This window comes from Scyliorhinus canicula, chromosome 10 (assembly GCF_902713615.1).
Source record: "Scyliorhinus canicula chromosome 10, sScyCan1.1, whole genome shotgun sequence".
NCBI lineage: Eukaryota > Metazoa > Chordata > Chondrichthyes > Carcharhiniformes > Scyliorhinidae > Scyliorhinus > Scyliorhinus canicula.
Window position 1 is genome coordinate 152,811,373 of NC_052155.1, and position 14,208 is coordinate 152,825,580.

Below are 14,208 nucleotides of genomic sequence, written 5' to 3' on the forward strand. Positions count from 1 at the left end.
ATTTCTTCAGCCAGAGAGTGGTAGGTCTGTGGAATTCATTGCCACAGAGGGCGGTGGAGGCCGGGACGTTGAGTGTCTTTAAGACAGAAATTGATAAATTCTTGATTTCTCGAGGAATTAAGGGCTATGGGGAGAGAGCGGGTAAATGGAGTTGAAATCAACCATGATTGAATGGTGGAGTGGACTCGATGGGCCGAATGGCCTTACTTCCACTCCTATGTCTTATGGTCTTATGGTCATATGAGGAGAGATTGACTAGCTTAGGATTGTTCTCGCTGGAGTTCAGAAGAATGAGGGGGCATCTCATAGAGACTTATAAAATTCTAACAGGACTAGACAGGGTAGATGCAGGGAAGATGTTCCCGATGGTGGGTGTGTACAGAACCAGGGGTCACAGTTTGACGATTCAGGGTAAACCACTTCGTACAGAGATGAGGAGACATTTCTTCACACAAAGAGTGGTGAGCCTGTGGAATACATTACCACAGGAAATAGTTGAGGGTAAAACATTGAATATATTCAAGAGGCAGCTAGATATAGCACTTGGGGAGAATGGGATCAAAGGCTATGGGGAGAAAGCAAGACTAGGTATTGAGTTGGATGATCATTTATAATCGTTCTAAATGGCGGAGCAGGCTCAAAGGCCTCCTCCTGCTCCTATCTTCTTTGTTTCTATGTACCACATTCCATTGGCATCAACTCCTGCTCCAGCATCCTTCACAGCTCTACCACCACCTCCAATGAGAAACACAAGGCTGAATTTTCCCAGCTTGATGGCGATGACCTTTTAATATGGTGGGGGTTGGCATCAGCCTCCAGTGGCTGTTGTGGATCTGAGAGACATTTTCTCCTGAACAGCATTTCACTTAGGCCCGACCCTCTGCTTGACAGCATCAGTTCACAGCCTATCGGTAGCTTCACAGTAGGGTTGCTGATTCCCTCCACAACCCAACTGCTGCTCAGACCTCACCGAGATAGGATACTAGGTTTCGGGGATGGGAGGAGTGGGGGTAGTGGAAATAAGAGACTTATTCTTGGAAGGGCAGTTTGCGAGCTTGGAGGAGTTGACGGTGAAGTTTGCGTTTCTCCCGGGGGGAGGCCTTTAGGCAGATGCAGGTGCGGGATTTTGCAAGGAAACTTTTCCCGACATTTCCAGTGACAGCTCCCTCCTCATTGTTGGAAGGGGTACTATCTGTGATTGGGTTGGAGTGGGGAGTCATCGTGACAATTTATGGGAGGATTCTGGAGGAGGATACGGCGTTGTTGGAAGGCGTTAAGACCAAATGGGAGGAAGAGGAGCTAGGGGTGGCACCGGAGGAGGGGTTGTGGTTTGAGATGTTGCAGAGGCTGAATGCTCCGGCTTTGTGTGTGAGACTGGGGTTAATACAGACGAGGTTGAGGATGAGCCGGTTGTTTGAAGGGATGGAGGACACTTGCGAGTGGTGTGGGAGGTGTCTGGTCAACCACATAGATATAGTCTAGTCTTGCCCGAAGTTGGAGAAATTTTTGAGGTCCTTTTTCAGCACCATAGACTTGGAGCCCAGTCCCCGAGGGGCCATATTTGGAATGTCGAACCTGCCGGAGTTACAGACAGGGGCGCGGGCAGACGTTTTAGCCTTCACCTCGCTGATTGCTCGCAGTCGGGACTTGTTGGGGTGGAGGACCAGTGTGGCTGGGGGACCTGTATCTTGAAAAGGAGAAGTTTACCTTGAGGGGGGGCGGTGATTGAGAGGTTCCATAAGAGGTGGGGTCTACTTATTCTTCACTTGATAGAGTTGGTTATCGTCAGCTACTGGGGGCAGGGGGGCGGGGAGAGGGGAAGTTTGGGAAGGGGGAGTTGTGTTGGGGTGGATTATTCTTTGACCTATATATGGGTTGGTTGGTAGAGAGGGGGGGGGTTCTTTTGTTATTCTTTTCATTGGGGGTTGTTTTGTTTTATACATAAAATGTTAAAATGTTGAAACAAATAAAAATATTTTCAAAAACAATGTAAAATAATCTGTCCACCACAGATGTGTCTGCCACTGATCCATACCGCCACCTGATCTGATAAAATTGGTCAGCAAGGGGAACGCTTCGGGGAACCAGCCTGAGGTACAACCATGCCATTTTGCTGTCACCTGCCTACTTTCCCACTACCGTGGGATCACAGATTTTAGGTAATTGGTCAAAGAGGCAAATGTGAGATGAGGGAAAATTGTTTATCCAGTTATTATGATTTGGAATGCACTGCATGAAAGGGTGGTTGCAGCAGACTCTCTAGTAACTTTGAAAAGGGTGTTGGATTAATATTTGAAGGATAGAATATTGCAGAGCTGTGGGGAAATAGCAGGACAACGGAACTAATTAGATAACTAATTAGTCCAAAGGTTAGGTGGGGTTACGGGTTGGGGCGGGAGATTTGGTCTAGGTAGGGTAGTCTTTCAGAAGTCTGGTGCAGACTCGATGGGCCGAATGGCCGCCTTCTGCACTGTAGGAATTCTATGATTCTATGAATTAATATAGCATGAATGTTCTCCTTCTGGGTTGCAAGATTCTGTGAATCTTTGATTAACAGCACTACACATTGGTCGGAATTCTCCGGCCGTTGGGGTCCTCTGTTCCCGCTGGTAGCGCACCTCTGCCCGCAGGTTTCCTGGTAACATGGGGTGGCTTCAGTGGGAAGTCCCACTGACAAGCAGCAGGAGTTGAGAATCTCACAGCCAGCGAATGACGCAACACCAAGAATCATGCGGTGGGGGACCAGCGAATCTAGTCCAATGTCACTGAATTCACCGCACTAGTTAATATCACTGGATTAACAGCTTTAGTTAATTTAGCTGGATTGACAGCCCTAGTTAATATCACTGAATTAACAGTGCTCCTCAGTATAATTTGATTAACAGCCATACTTGATATCACTGGATGAATAGCTCTAAATAAAATCCCCGTGTTAACAGCAAGATCTCGTTTCCCGATTTTCTTCACCCCTTTCATAACGATGCTCTTGCCCAGAAAGGGTAGGAACCTAATTTTAATGATTTTACATATGTTTAAAGGACCTGCCCTTCACTTGATACCCCCTCACAAAATATTGAAACCTTGTTCGGCGAGATTCACAACAGGTTTGTGAATACGGGAAACAATCGAGGGGTCCCACCGGGGGCACAAAGGTAACTACGTATAACCACTGGGGGAAGGTGGTACTGGTGCAGTGCCCTGCCCCTGCCCCCTGCACAAGTTAACACTTCTCCCGCACACTCCGAAGACAACATCGGAAAAATCTGCCCACTATTTATTTGATGGATTAACAGCATTATTTAATATCAGTGGAATAACAGCACTGTTTAATGTTACTGGATGAATACCAATATTTAATATTGCTGGATAAACAGCAGTAATTAATATTGTTGGATTCAGACCAATATTTATTATAGCTAGATTAACAGCACTATTAAATGTCACTGGATTAACAGCAATACTTAATATAATTGAATTAACAGCACTAATTAATATTTTTGGATTAACAGCAATATTTAATATCACTGGATTTAAATCACTAATTAATATCACTGGATTAACAGCAATATTCAATACTGGATTAACAGCATTATTTAGTATAGCTGGATTAACACGACTAATTAATACGGGTGGATTAACGGCAATCATTAATATCACTGGATTAAAACAGCACAAATTAATATCGCTCCAGGAACAGCAATAATAAATATCACTGGACTAACAGCAATATTCAATACTGGATTAACAGCATTATTTAATATTGCTGGATTAACAGTAGTAAGTAACACGTTGGATTCACAGCACTAATTAATATCACTGGTTCAACAACATTAATTAATATCTCTGGATTAACATCACTATTTAATATTCTTGGATTAACAGAACTCATTAATATCACTGGTTTAACAGCACTGTTTAACATTATTGGATTAACAGCACTAATTAATATCGCTGAATTATTAACACGATTTAAAATCACTGGATTAACAGCATTAATTAATATCACTGAGTAAACAGCTTTACTTAGGGCTGGTTTAGCACAGTGGGCTAAACAGCTGGCTGGTAATGCAGAACAAGACCAGCAGCGCGGGTTAAATTCCCGTACCGGCCTCCCCGAACAGGCGGCGAAATGTGGCGACTAGGGGCTTTTCACAGTAACTTCATTGAAGCCTACTTGTGACAATAAACGATTATTATTAATTAATATCACTGAATTAACAACATTTAAAATTGCTGGATTAACAGTACTAACTAATATCACTGAATTAACAGCATTAATTAATATAATTGAATTATCAGCAATATTTAAAAATGCTGGTTTAACGGCACTCATTAAAATGGACTAACGTCGATAATTTGGACTAACATCAATAATTAATGTCACAGGATTAACGGCAATATTTAATATTACTGGATTAACAACACTAATTAATATCACTGGATTAACAGCACTAATTAATATCACTGGATGAACAGCAATATTTAATATCACTGGATTAACAGCACTAATTACTATCACTGGGTAACATAAATATTTAATATCGCTGGGTTAAGAGCACTGATTAATATCACTGGCTTAATGGCAATATTTAATATCACCGGATTCACAGGACTAGTTAATATAACTGGATTAACGAAAATATTTAATATCACTGAATTAATAGCATTGATTAATATGACTAGATTAGCAGCAATATTTAATATCATTGGGGGAGCAGAAATAGTAACAAGAAATAGTAACAGTGCTAGATTAACAGGACTAGTTAAAACCGCTGAATTAACAGCTGTGCTTAATATCACTGTCTCATTAACACATTTAATTTCACTGTATTAACAGGTCTAATTAATATTACTGTATAAACAGCGGTAGTTAATATCAATGGTTAAAAAATTCTACTTAAATTTGTTACATTAATATCAAATTAAATATTGCTGAATTAACTGCACTATTTAATATTTTCGGAGCAAGAGCTCTAATAGTGCTGGAATGAGAGCATTGTTAAATACTGTTAGATTTACCGCTCTAATTAATTTTGTTGGATTAACAACAGTAACTACTACCACTGGATTACTAGCACTATTTAATATCACTGGATTAACATAATTAATTAATATCACTGGATGATCAACACTATTTAATATGATTGGATTATCAGCACCAATTAATATCGCTGAATTAACGGCACTAGTTAATATTACTGGATTCACAGCTCTACCTAACTAATATTGCTTGATTAACAGCACTATGTAATATTGCTGGATTAACAGCAATAGTTAATAGTACTGATTTTACAGCTCTATATAGCTAATATCGGCAGATTAACAGATCTATCTAATTAATATCAGAGGATCAACAGCAATTATTTAATATTGGTGGATTAACAGCTCTATCTAACTGGTACCGCTAGATTAACATACTTAATTAATATCGCTAAATTAACAACTCTATATAATAAATACCACTGGATTAACAGTATTATCTACCTGATGCTGTTGGATTAACAGCACTAATTAATATCGCTGGATTAACAGTGTTATCTAACTGATACCACTGGATTAACAATACTAACTAATATAGATGGATTAACTGCACTATTCAATATCACTGGATTAACAGCTTTATCTAATTAATATCACTGGATTATCGGCAATATTTAATATTGCAGATTAACAGTGCTATCTCACTGACAATGCTGGATTAACAACATTAAATAATATCACTGGATTAACAGCTCTATCTAATTAATATCACTGGATAAACAGCTCTAATCAATATTACAGGATTAACAGCTCTATATAACTGCTGGATTAACAGCACCAATTAATATCACTAGAATTACAGCTCCATTTAACTAATACCACTGGATCGTCAGCACTAGTTAATATCGCTAGATCAACAGCTCTATCCAAGTGATTCCGCTGGATTAACAGCACTAATTAATATAGTTGGATTAAAATACTATTTAATATCACTGGATTAACTGGATATAATTGGATTAGCTGGATTAACTCGATATAGTTGAAATAATTATTAGCAACAGTGGATTAGTAGCATTAATAAACATAACTGGATTAATGGTGTTATTTAATGTGGTTTAATTAAAACCACCAGATAAAAAGAGTGCACCAGACTCTTAAGACTATTGGTCCTTTGGGGTGGTCCTTTGCATAGATCATTCTGCTGGACACTCTGGATATTACTTCTCGAATAATCTGATCTTCTTGTAGAGCAACTCCAGATGTTAATGCACTACCAACATCCAATAGCATCAATTTGGAAAAGCAGTGAACCATCAACAATGTAATACTGAAAAAAACTGGATGATGATATGTATTAATCTAGAAAAAACATAACAGAAACAGAGTTACAATCAGATCAGCCACAATCTTATTGAATGGTGGAGCAGGCTCAAGGGGCCGAATGGCCTACTCCTGTTCCTAATTCGTATGTACGTTTGTTTTGTATGAAAAAGAAAAGGTGTTGGATAAGGAATTCATTGCATCTAATGTTCCGTGCTCCTCTTCAAATAGTTTTCTGAGATTCAGGTCAAAAATCTCTCAAAGAAGGAAGCAGTGTTAAATTCAGCACTGATTGGTTCTTCTATAATTATTCAGAAGATCTACGTTTATAACAGTGATCTCGGCAACATTTGCTTGCTCTTCTTTTTCCTACCAGGTAGGTAACCTGAACAAACTCACATGTACAGCAGCTAGCGATACTTGGCCATGCTTTGGCAAACAGAAGGAACCTTTAACCTACCTGGAACAGCTATGTTTCCTGCAGTTGGATGGTCCATTTCTAAAATGAGGTCATTTTGTATTACCTAGCAAAAGAAATAATAAACGTACATTTAATTCACAGTATGTCAATGTTGTAAATCAAATTGTGAATTCATGGCGAGTATTCTAAAAAATTACTTTGTGAATATATGGCCTCGCTCTGTGATTATGTGATCCTGTGGGACAGGGCTATAGAACCATTGCCTTAATTTTCTATCCTCCATTCACTACAGGCATAGCTCACCAGTGGGAAACAATCTCCACAGGGATTGAAAGATCAGCTGGCATGTCACAAATCTAAGGCAATCATATCACCTATGTAAAGCTATCTAAAATGCCAATTCTATAGTGAAGTACTTGATAATCAATGGTGGCTAAATTTCAGTAGTCCTTTATTATTAAATAATTTAAAATAAAAATTCAAGAAGATTGCATTATTTCAGACTATTCAAATTAGACATTGTCAGAATTTTCAGGATCAAACACGTTCCATCAACATTTACTGACTGAATTTTCTGATTTAGAAAGCAGTAATGTACTGTACTCCTACATGCATTCCTGGCACTTATTTTCTAGGCCAATTTATTACCACATTAGTCTGTTTATGAGCTCCTCCATGAATGGTAGTCAGTATTCAGTTGTTTTATAGCAGCATACATGTTAGATTGATGAAGATGATGTGGTCTCTATTCATGATCACCACTCCATATTATTAATGTCCACAGGCTTAGTCTCCAGCGTATTTGCTAAACTATATAAATGCTTGCCAGAAACAGAAAAAGGCAATGTGGAGTGGAGAGGTTGCTCTGGATCCTAAATCCTACATCCCTGCAGGAAATCGTTGTTTCTGTAAATGAATACTTCTTCATATAAAATAGTTTAACGAGGATATACAGAAGACCATGATAACCTCCCTTGTCTGTCCAACTCTAATGCACACAGGGGAATTTTTTACCCACAAAGAGTAGTTGGATTTAGGTCGATTGAAAGATTAAAATCTTTTTAAAAAGAGATTCCTGACCTAAACCTACCTTTAGCCCACTCACATCAGCTTTAACTGAGGCGGGATGGTGGGCGGGAAAGCTAACCACTCAAAAGTGAGTTGGCAGTTTAAGTACACTAATGTGGCTGCAAGGCATTGTTCAGCATTTCAACTTCCACTGTTGTTGGTTGGGTTTCCTGAGTCTCAGAAAATGCAGTCGTTACATCCAGGCGAGGCCTTATCAATGAGATGAATGTCCCGATGCCTATTGCCTGACTCTATCATGTCTGCTTGATCAGACACATTTCCAACACCACCCTCCTGCAGCCCTCCCCAAGCATCCCCACAGCACCTCCCTTGAAAACAAACTGCCGATGGCAGCTCCATGGATCTCTTATTTTCCACCCCATCAAACTGCCCTCACGAAAACCATTGTCTTAAGCATTTTTAGCTTCAACAGCCCAGAAACTCACTTGATCAACCAGTGCAATCTCATCATGTTGGGTGAGACCTGCACCAGAGCTCGGATGAAGCAGCACGATCAGGTAATCACAGCCACCAACTCAGATGCTGGCACTGTGTGAACTTTAGATGGTCTTATAGAGTTGGGATCAGCATATGGTGACTTACGAGGGCTGCAGCCAGACTGGGGGCAAGGACTGTTTGTGTGCCTGCTCCCCCGAAGGTGAGATCACAGACAGGTTCTGCTGCAGAGGATTTGGATGAGGACTTTGATGTGGCAATGTACAAGGGGAAGCTGAAGAAAATACAAACCAAGATACTTCGTGCATTGGGCAGGACTGTCACAGACTCTTTTGTTACTCTTCAGGAGGAGTCCAGCTCTCGCTGGGCAACATGCTGTAATCATTTAGATAACAGGCAGCACAAAGTTTAGAATGCTGCCCGACACAATAGGACCAGGAGTAGGGTCATTGTGCGTGGAATCCCCAAACCCAATATTGCAGGGGTGGGCAAACTTTTCCGTGCAAGGGCCACATTCAGAAATTCACAATTTTAAAGGGCCGCATAGTATATTAATTAATAGTCCCGGTTGTAACCAATTAGCATGCGGCATATACCTCAGCGCTTCCCCCGGCGGCATCCTGCCTTTAGCCCTCTTTTTCTCTACTTTTCAAAAATGGCGCTTCACCCGGTTATGATTCTGGGCGCCTCATATAGAACAGCACAGAACAGGCCCTTCGGCCCTCGATGTTGTGCCGAGCAATGATCACCCTACTCAAGTCAACGTATCCACCCTATACCAGTAACCCAACAGCCCCCCCCCCCCCCCCCATTAACCTTATAAAAAAAAATTAAAAATTTTTTATGACTTGATCTTGGTGGGCCGCATAAAGACCTTTCCGCGGGCCGTAGTTTGCCCACCCCTGCAATATTGGGTCTAATTAAATTTTATCCATATTCAATCCTTCCAGCACAGGGCTAATCGCTGGCTTTGAAAGCAGACCAAGGCAAGCCAGCAGCACGGTTCGATTCCCGTAACAGCCTCCCCGAACAGGCGCCGGAATGTGGCGACTAGGGGCTTTTCACAGTAACTTCATTTGAAGCCTACTCGTGACAATAAGCGATTTTCATTTCATTCATTTAGATACTCAGTATTCATTCAGTCCTTGTAATCTGTACTCTGCTTAAAGGTAGTAAATTTTATCAAATATTTCTAATGCAAACTCTCATACTGAATATCTATCAGTTGAATGATCATTCAAGGGGGTAGATATATGACTTTGTTCAGTAGTGTAAAATGGTCTGTCAACTCTTTATCAAACGTTTTAAAATGATAACAAGTTAACAGCCCATTTCACATCTGCCACTTTTTACACTATCACACAAAGTCCAGATCTAACCCAATAACTCCAAATGTATCTATCAGTTGACATTTGTCTGGAATCTCAGCTAAAATAGCCCTGTTTGCAAGGCACACTGTAGTTCTGTGTATATCTTTACATACAATGTAAAACATAGGCAAACTCGATGAAAGGATACCGTGACCAGTGTTTTGCATAGCTCTTCAATTACACAGTATTAACCATTTATATGGCAGCATCCTCATTATGGTTCCCACTCGCTGTAATCAGCCAGCTCTCCGATACTAAAGAAATTTCATTTGATGGAATTAGTATACATTTATGTCAAAGCCAAGTACATAAATTACAGATCCTGTCTAGGATTTTACGTCACACAGGCTAGTTAGTCAAGTGGGCACACCAAATATTTTTTTCAACATACTAACTGAAGCCGATTGAAGAGATTTGAATATACTATTACATGCTTTAGAGGCACAGCATGTGGTTGTAGGCACGATTCCAACACAAATTTGTTCTGATATATGACTGACATTTATTATTAGTTCATAATAAAATGGGGAGGAGGTGATTTTTTGTAATAATTTTTAGCACTGCAGTAATGAATTGCTAATCAAAAACAAGATCCAAGTTCAACCTGCATCCTGTGCTCTTAGTGAGTCAGAAGGTGCTGTAGACTGAAACCATCATCATAACTTGAACGTTGTTTCAGTCAGGATAGGCAAAACTGTGTCAATCACTGTGAGCTCACAATAAAGGAAGAAAAAACCTTATTTTGCTATGGCATTTATGGTGTTAGGTAATCCACAGACACACAAAATAAGTTATTTGAACAATTTAAGGAATTAATAATAATAATAATCTTTATTATTGTCACAAGTAGGCATACATCAACACTGCAATGAAGTTACTGTGAAAACCCCTAGTCACCAAAATCCGGCGCATGTTTGGGCACACAGAGGGAGAATTCAGAATGTCCAAATTACCTAACAGCCCATCTTTCGGGACTTGTGGGAGGAAACCGGAGCACCCGGAGGAAACCCACGCAGACACAGGGAGAATGTGCAGACTCCACACAGTGACCCCAGCCGGGAATCCAACCTGGAACCCTGGAGCTGTGAAGCAACAGTGCTACACACTGTGCTACCGCGCTGCCTAATTCAGCTTTAATGTGTAATTTGTAGGCTACAATTCCACCAATCAGTCACATTTCCAAAGTTTTCTCCAGCAAAGCTGTGCATTGCTTTCATTTTCTGACAGATTTTCCTATCTTTGATTATAGACTTGTATATATTACTGTTTTAAAATTAACTTCAGGTTGACAGATTTGAAATACTTATTGTCTTTTGAAATGAAGAAAGTAATTCAAGGAGGTCTGGTTAAAACCATCTAATTTTTTCAACGTTTAGTTTGATCTGCCAATCTGCTGCTGAAACCCAGATAGGAATTCTACCTTTCTCTCACCAGCAGGTGGCCTGGTTATTCCTCTCCCTGCAGTGTATTCTAAATCCAAGGAACATCACTGCTGCCAGCAGAGCTACAAAGCTTCAGGAAGTCACAGCAATATCATTCGACCCATAAACCCACAGTGCAGTGCTGAGAAACAAATGCTAAAGCTGCAATGTTTCTAATGAAGAAGCTACGACCAAAGTATTAACCTGTCTTTCCTCTTTCAGATGCTGACTGGTCTGTTGTGCATTGCTGTTTATATAAATGCTGTAAACGGGATCGCTCTAAAGTTCTAACTGGATCACTCTAAAGTTCAATTCATGTTTCACTGATATTTGCACGCAAACTGAAAGCCTGGGGAAGAGTTACCTTTTAAAATGTTAATCCCGGTTTTAAAAATCTGAACCAACACACACACATAAACACACAACATGCACACATGTAGAAGAGCCAGAAAACGTCAACTCCTTTTGGACTTAGGACTTTGGGTGTTAATGCACTGATGCACTATCAATTACGACGAGACGAGAGTAGAGTGTAATTAAGGCTTTATTACACAGAGATGTGTAGCCTCCCGCAGCTGCTGCTGAAATGGCTGCAGCTCGGAGAGCCCACGCATTTATACTCCGCCTACTGGGTGGAGCCAGCAGGCATGGATCTACCCCCGTACCTGTCGTACAGGGGCCTTACCATAATACACCTCATATGCAATATATATACAACAGTGGTGACTACCACATTCAGCCCCTGTTAAAAAAGAGTCCAGCGGGGGTGGTGGAAGGCTATTTACATGCAGGTGTTTAACATTTTAGGAAAAGTTTACAAATTCAGACGATCGGTCACCTTGATCCGTCGTTACGAGCGCCGCAGTCCCGGTGGCGATGCAGGCGTCGGTTCGGTCGTCGGTGACTCCGGGAGTGTGTCGACCTCATCCTCATCCCCGGGTGGGACCAAAGGAGCTGTGGTGGGGTGCGCTGGGGGGAGGGAGGGTGGCGCCGGGGGGGGGGGGGGGGGGGGGGGGGGGGGGGGTTGTGTGGGCACCCAGCTGGTGCCCGGTTCCTGAGGGAGACTGTGTCTTGGCGGCCGTCGTGGTACGCTACGTGAGCATACTGTGGGTTCACGTGAAGTAGCTGTACCCTCTCAACCAACGGGTCCGCCTTGTGGAACCGCACGTGCTTGCGGAGGAGAATGGGTCCTGGAGCAGCCAGCCACGTTGGGAGCAAAGCCCTGCAGGTGGACTTCCTGGGGAAGGCAAAGAGACGTTCATGGGGAGTTTCGTTAGTCGCAGTGCACAGGAGCGACCGAATGGAGTGAAGGGCGTTGGGGCGGACCTCCTGCCAGCGGGAGGCTGGGAGATTTCTGGACCACAGGGCCAGCTGGACGGCCCTCCAGACCGTCCCATTCTGCTGCTCCACCTGCCCGTTTCCCCTGGGGTTGTTGCTGGACGTCCTGCTCGAGGCGATGCCCTTGCTGAGCAGGTACTGGCGCAGCTCATCACTCATAAATGAGGATCCCCGGTCGCTGTGGACGTAGGCGGGGAACCCGAACAGAGCGAAGATTGTGTTGAGGGCTTTGATGACGTTGGCAGACGTCATATTGGGGCACGGGATGACGAAGGGGAATCTGGAATATTCGTCGACCACATTAAGAAAGTACGTGTTTCGGTCGGTGGAGGGGAGGGGCCCTTTGAAGTCCACGCTGCGGCGTTCAAAGGTGCGCTCGGTCTGGCCGTTCAATATATGGTTTACACTCCGCGTAGACTTGGCAGTCTCTGGTGATCGCCCTGACTTCCTCGATGGAGTAGGGCAGATTGCGGGCCTTTATGAAGTGAAATAAACGGGTGACCCCTGGATGACAGAGATTGTCATGCAGGGTCCGGAGTCAGTCCACTTGTGTGTTGGCACATGTACCTCGGGATTGGGCATCGGGGGGGCTCATTGAGCTTACCAGGGCGATACAAGATCTCGTAATAGTAGGTGGAGAGCTGGATCCTCCACCTCAAGGTTTTATCATTTTTGATCTTACCCCGCTGTGTGTTGTTGAACATGAAGACAACCGACCGTTGATCAGTGAGGAGAGTGAATCTCCTGTCGGCCAGGTAATGTCTCTCATGCCGCACAGCTTCTACTATGGCTTGGGCCTCCTTCTTAACGGGGAGTGCCAATTTCGGAGGCATGGAGGGTGCGTGAAAAGAATGCCACGGGCCTGCCAGCCTGGTTGAGGGTGGCGGCCAGAGTGACGTCTGATTCATCGCTCACGACTTGGAAGGGGAGCGTCTCGTCGACCGTGTGCATCGCGGCCTTGGCAATATCGGCCTTGATACAGTTGAAGGCCTGCTGAGCCTCGGCCGTCAGTGGGAAAACGGTGGATTGAATGAGTGGGCGGGTCTTGTCCGCATAGTTAGGGACCCACTGGGCGTAGTACGAGAAGAACCCCAGGCATCGTTTGAGGACCTTGGGGCAGTGGGGAAGGGGGAGTTCCATGAGGAGATGCATGCGATCGGGGTCGAGCCCTAGAACTCCATTTTGAAACACATCGCCGAGGATGGCTAATCGGTTAGTGCTGAACACGCACTTCTCCTGGTTGTAAGTTAGGTTGAGGAGTTTGGCGGTGTGGAGGAACTTGGAAAGGTTAGCGTCGTAGTCCTGCTGGTCATGGCCACAGATGGTGATGTTATCCAGGTACGGGAAGGTGGCCCGCAGTCCATACCGGTCATCCATTCGGTCCATCTCCCATTGGAAGACCGAGACCCCATTAGTGACACCGAAGGGAACCCTAAGGAAGTGGTAAAGGTGGCCGTCCACTTCAAACGCAGTATACGGGCGGTCCACCTTGCGAATGGGGAATTGGTGGTAGGCAGATTTCAGGTCCACCTTCGAGAAGACCCGATATTGTGCAATTTGATTGACCATATCAGATATGCGTGAAAGGGGGTACGCATCGAGCTGCGTGTACCAATTGATGGTCTGATGGTAGTCAACGACCATTCTGTTTTTCTCCCCAGTTTTCACACCTACCACTTGGGCTCTCCAGGAGCTGTTGCTGGCCTCGATAATACCTTCCCGTAGCAGCCGCTGGACCTCAGACCTGATGAAGGTCCTGTCCTGGGTGCTGTACTGTCTGCTCCTGGTGGCGACGGGTTTGCAATCCGGGGTGAGGTTCGCAAACAGAGAAGGC

General features: G+C 43.2%; 1 protein-coding gene across 7 annotated transcripts in view; it reads right to left on the reverse strand.

Annotated features, from left to right (window-relative positions):
• The window catches only part of sugct (succinyl-CoA:glutarate-CoA transferase), a 747,294-nt gene that overhangs the window by 177,185 nt on the left and 555,901 nt on the right, over positions 1-14,208 (reverse strand). For 5 of the 7 annotated variants that reach the window (XM_038809927.1, XM_038809923.1, XM_038809926.1 and 2 more), the window contains one exon: positions 6,761-6,824. The exons of 1 other annotated variant lie outside the window; for it this stretch is intronic. In XM_038809927.1, the coding sequence (XP_038665855.1) occupies positions 6,761-6,824 (64 nt within the window). Of the gene's footprint in view, positions 1-3,280; positions 6,340-6,760; positions 6,825-14,208 lie in introns of those variants that run through there. One more of the 7 variants, XM_038809928.1, reaches the window with a different exon arrangement.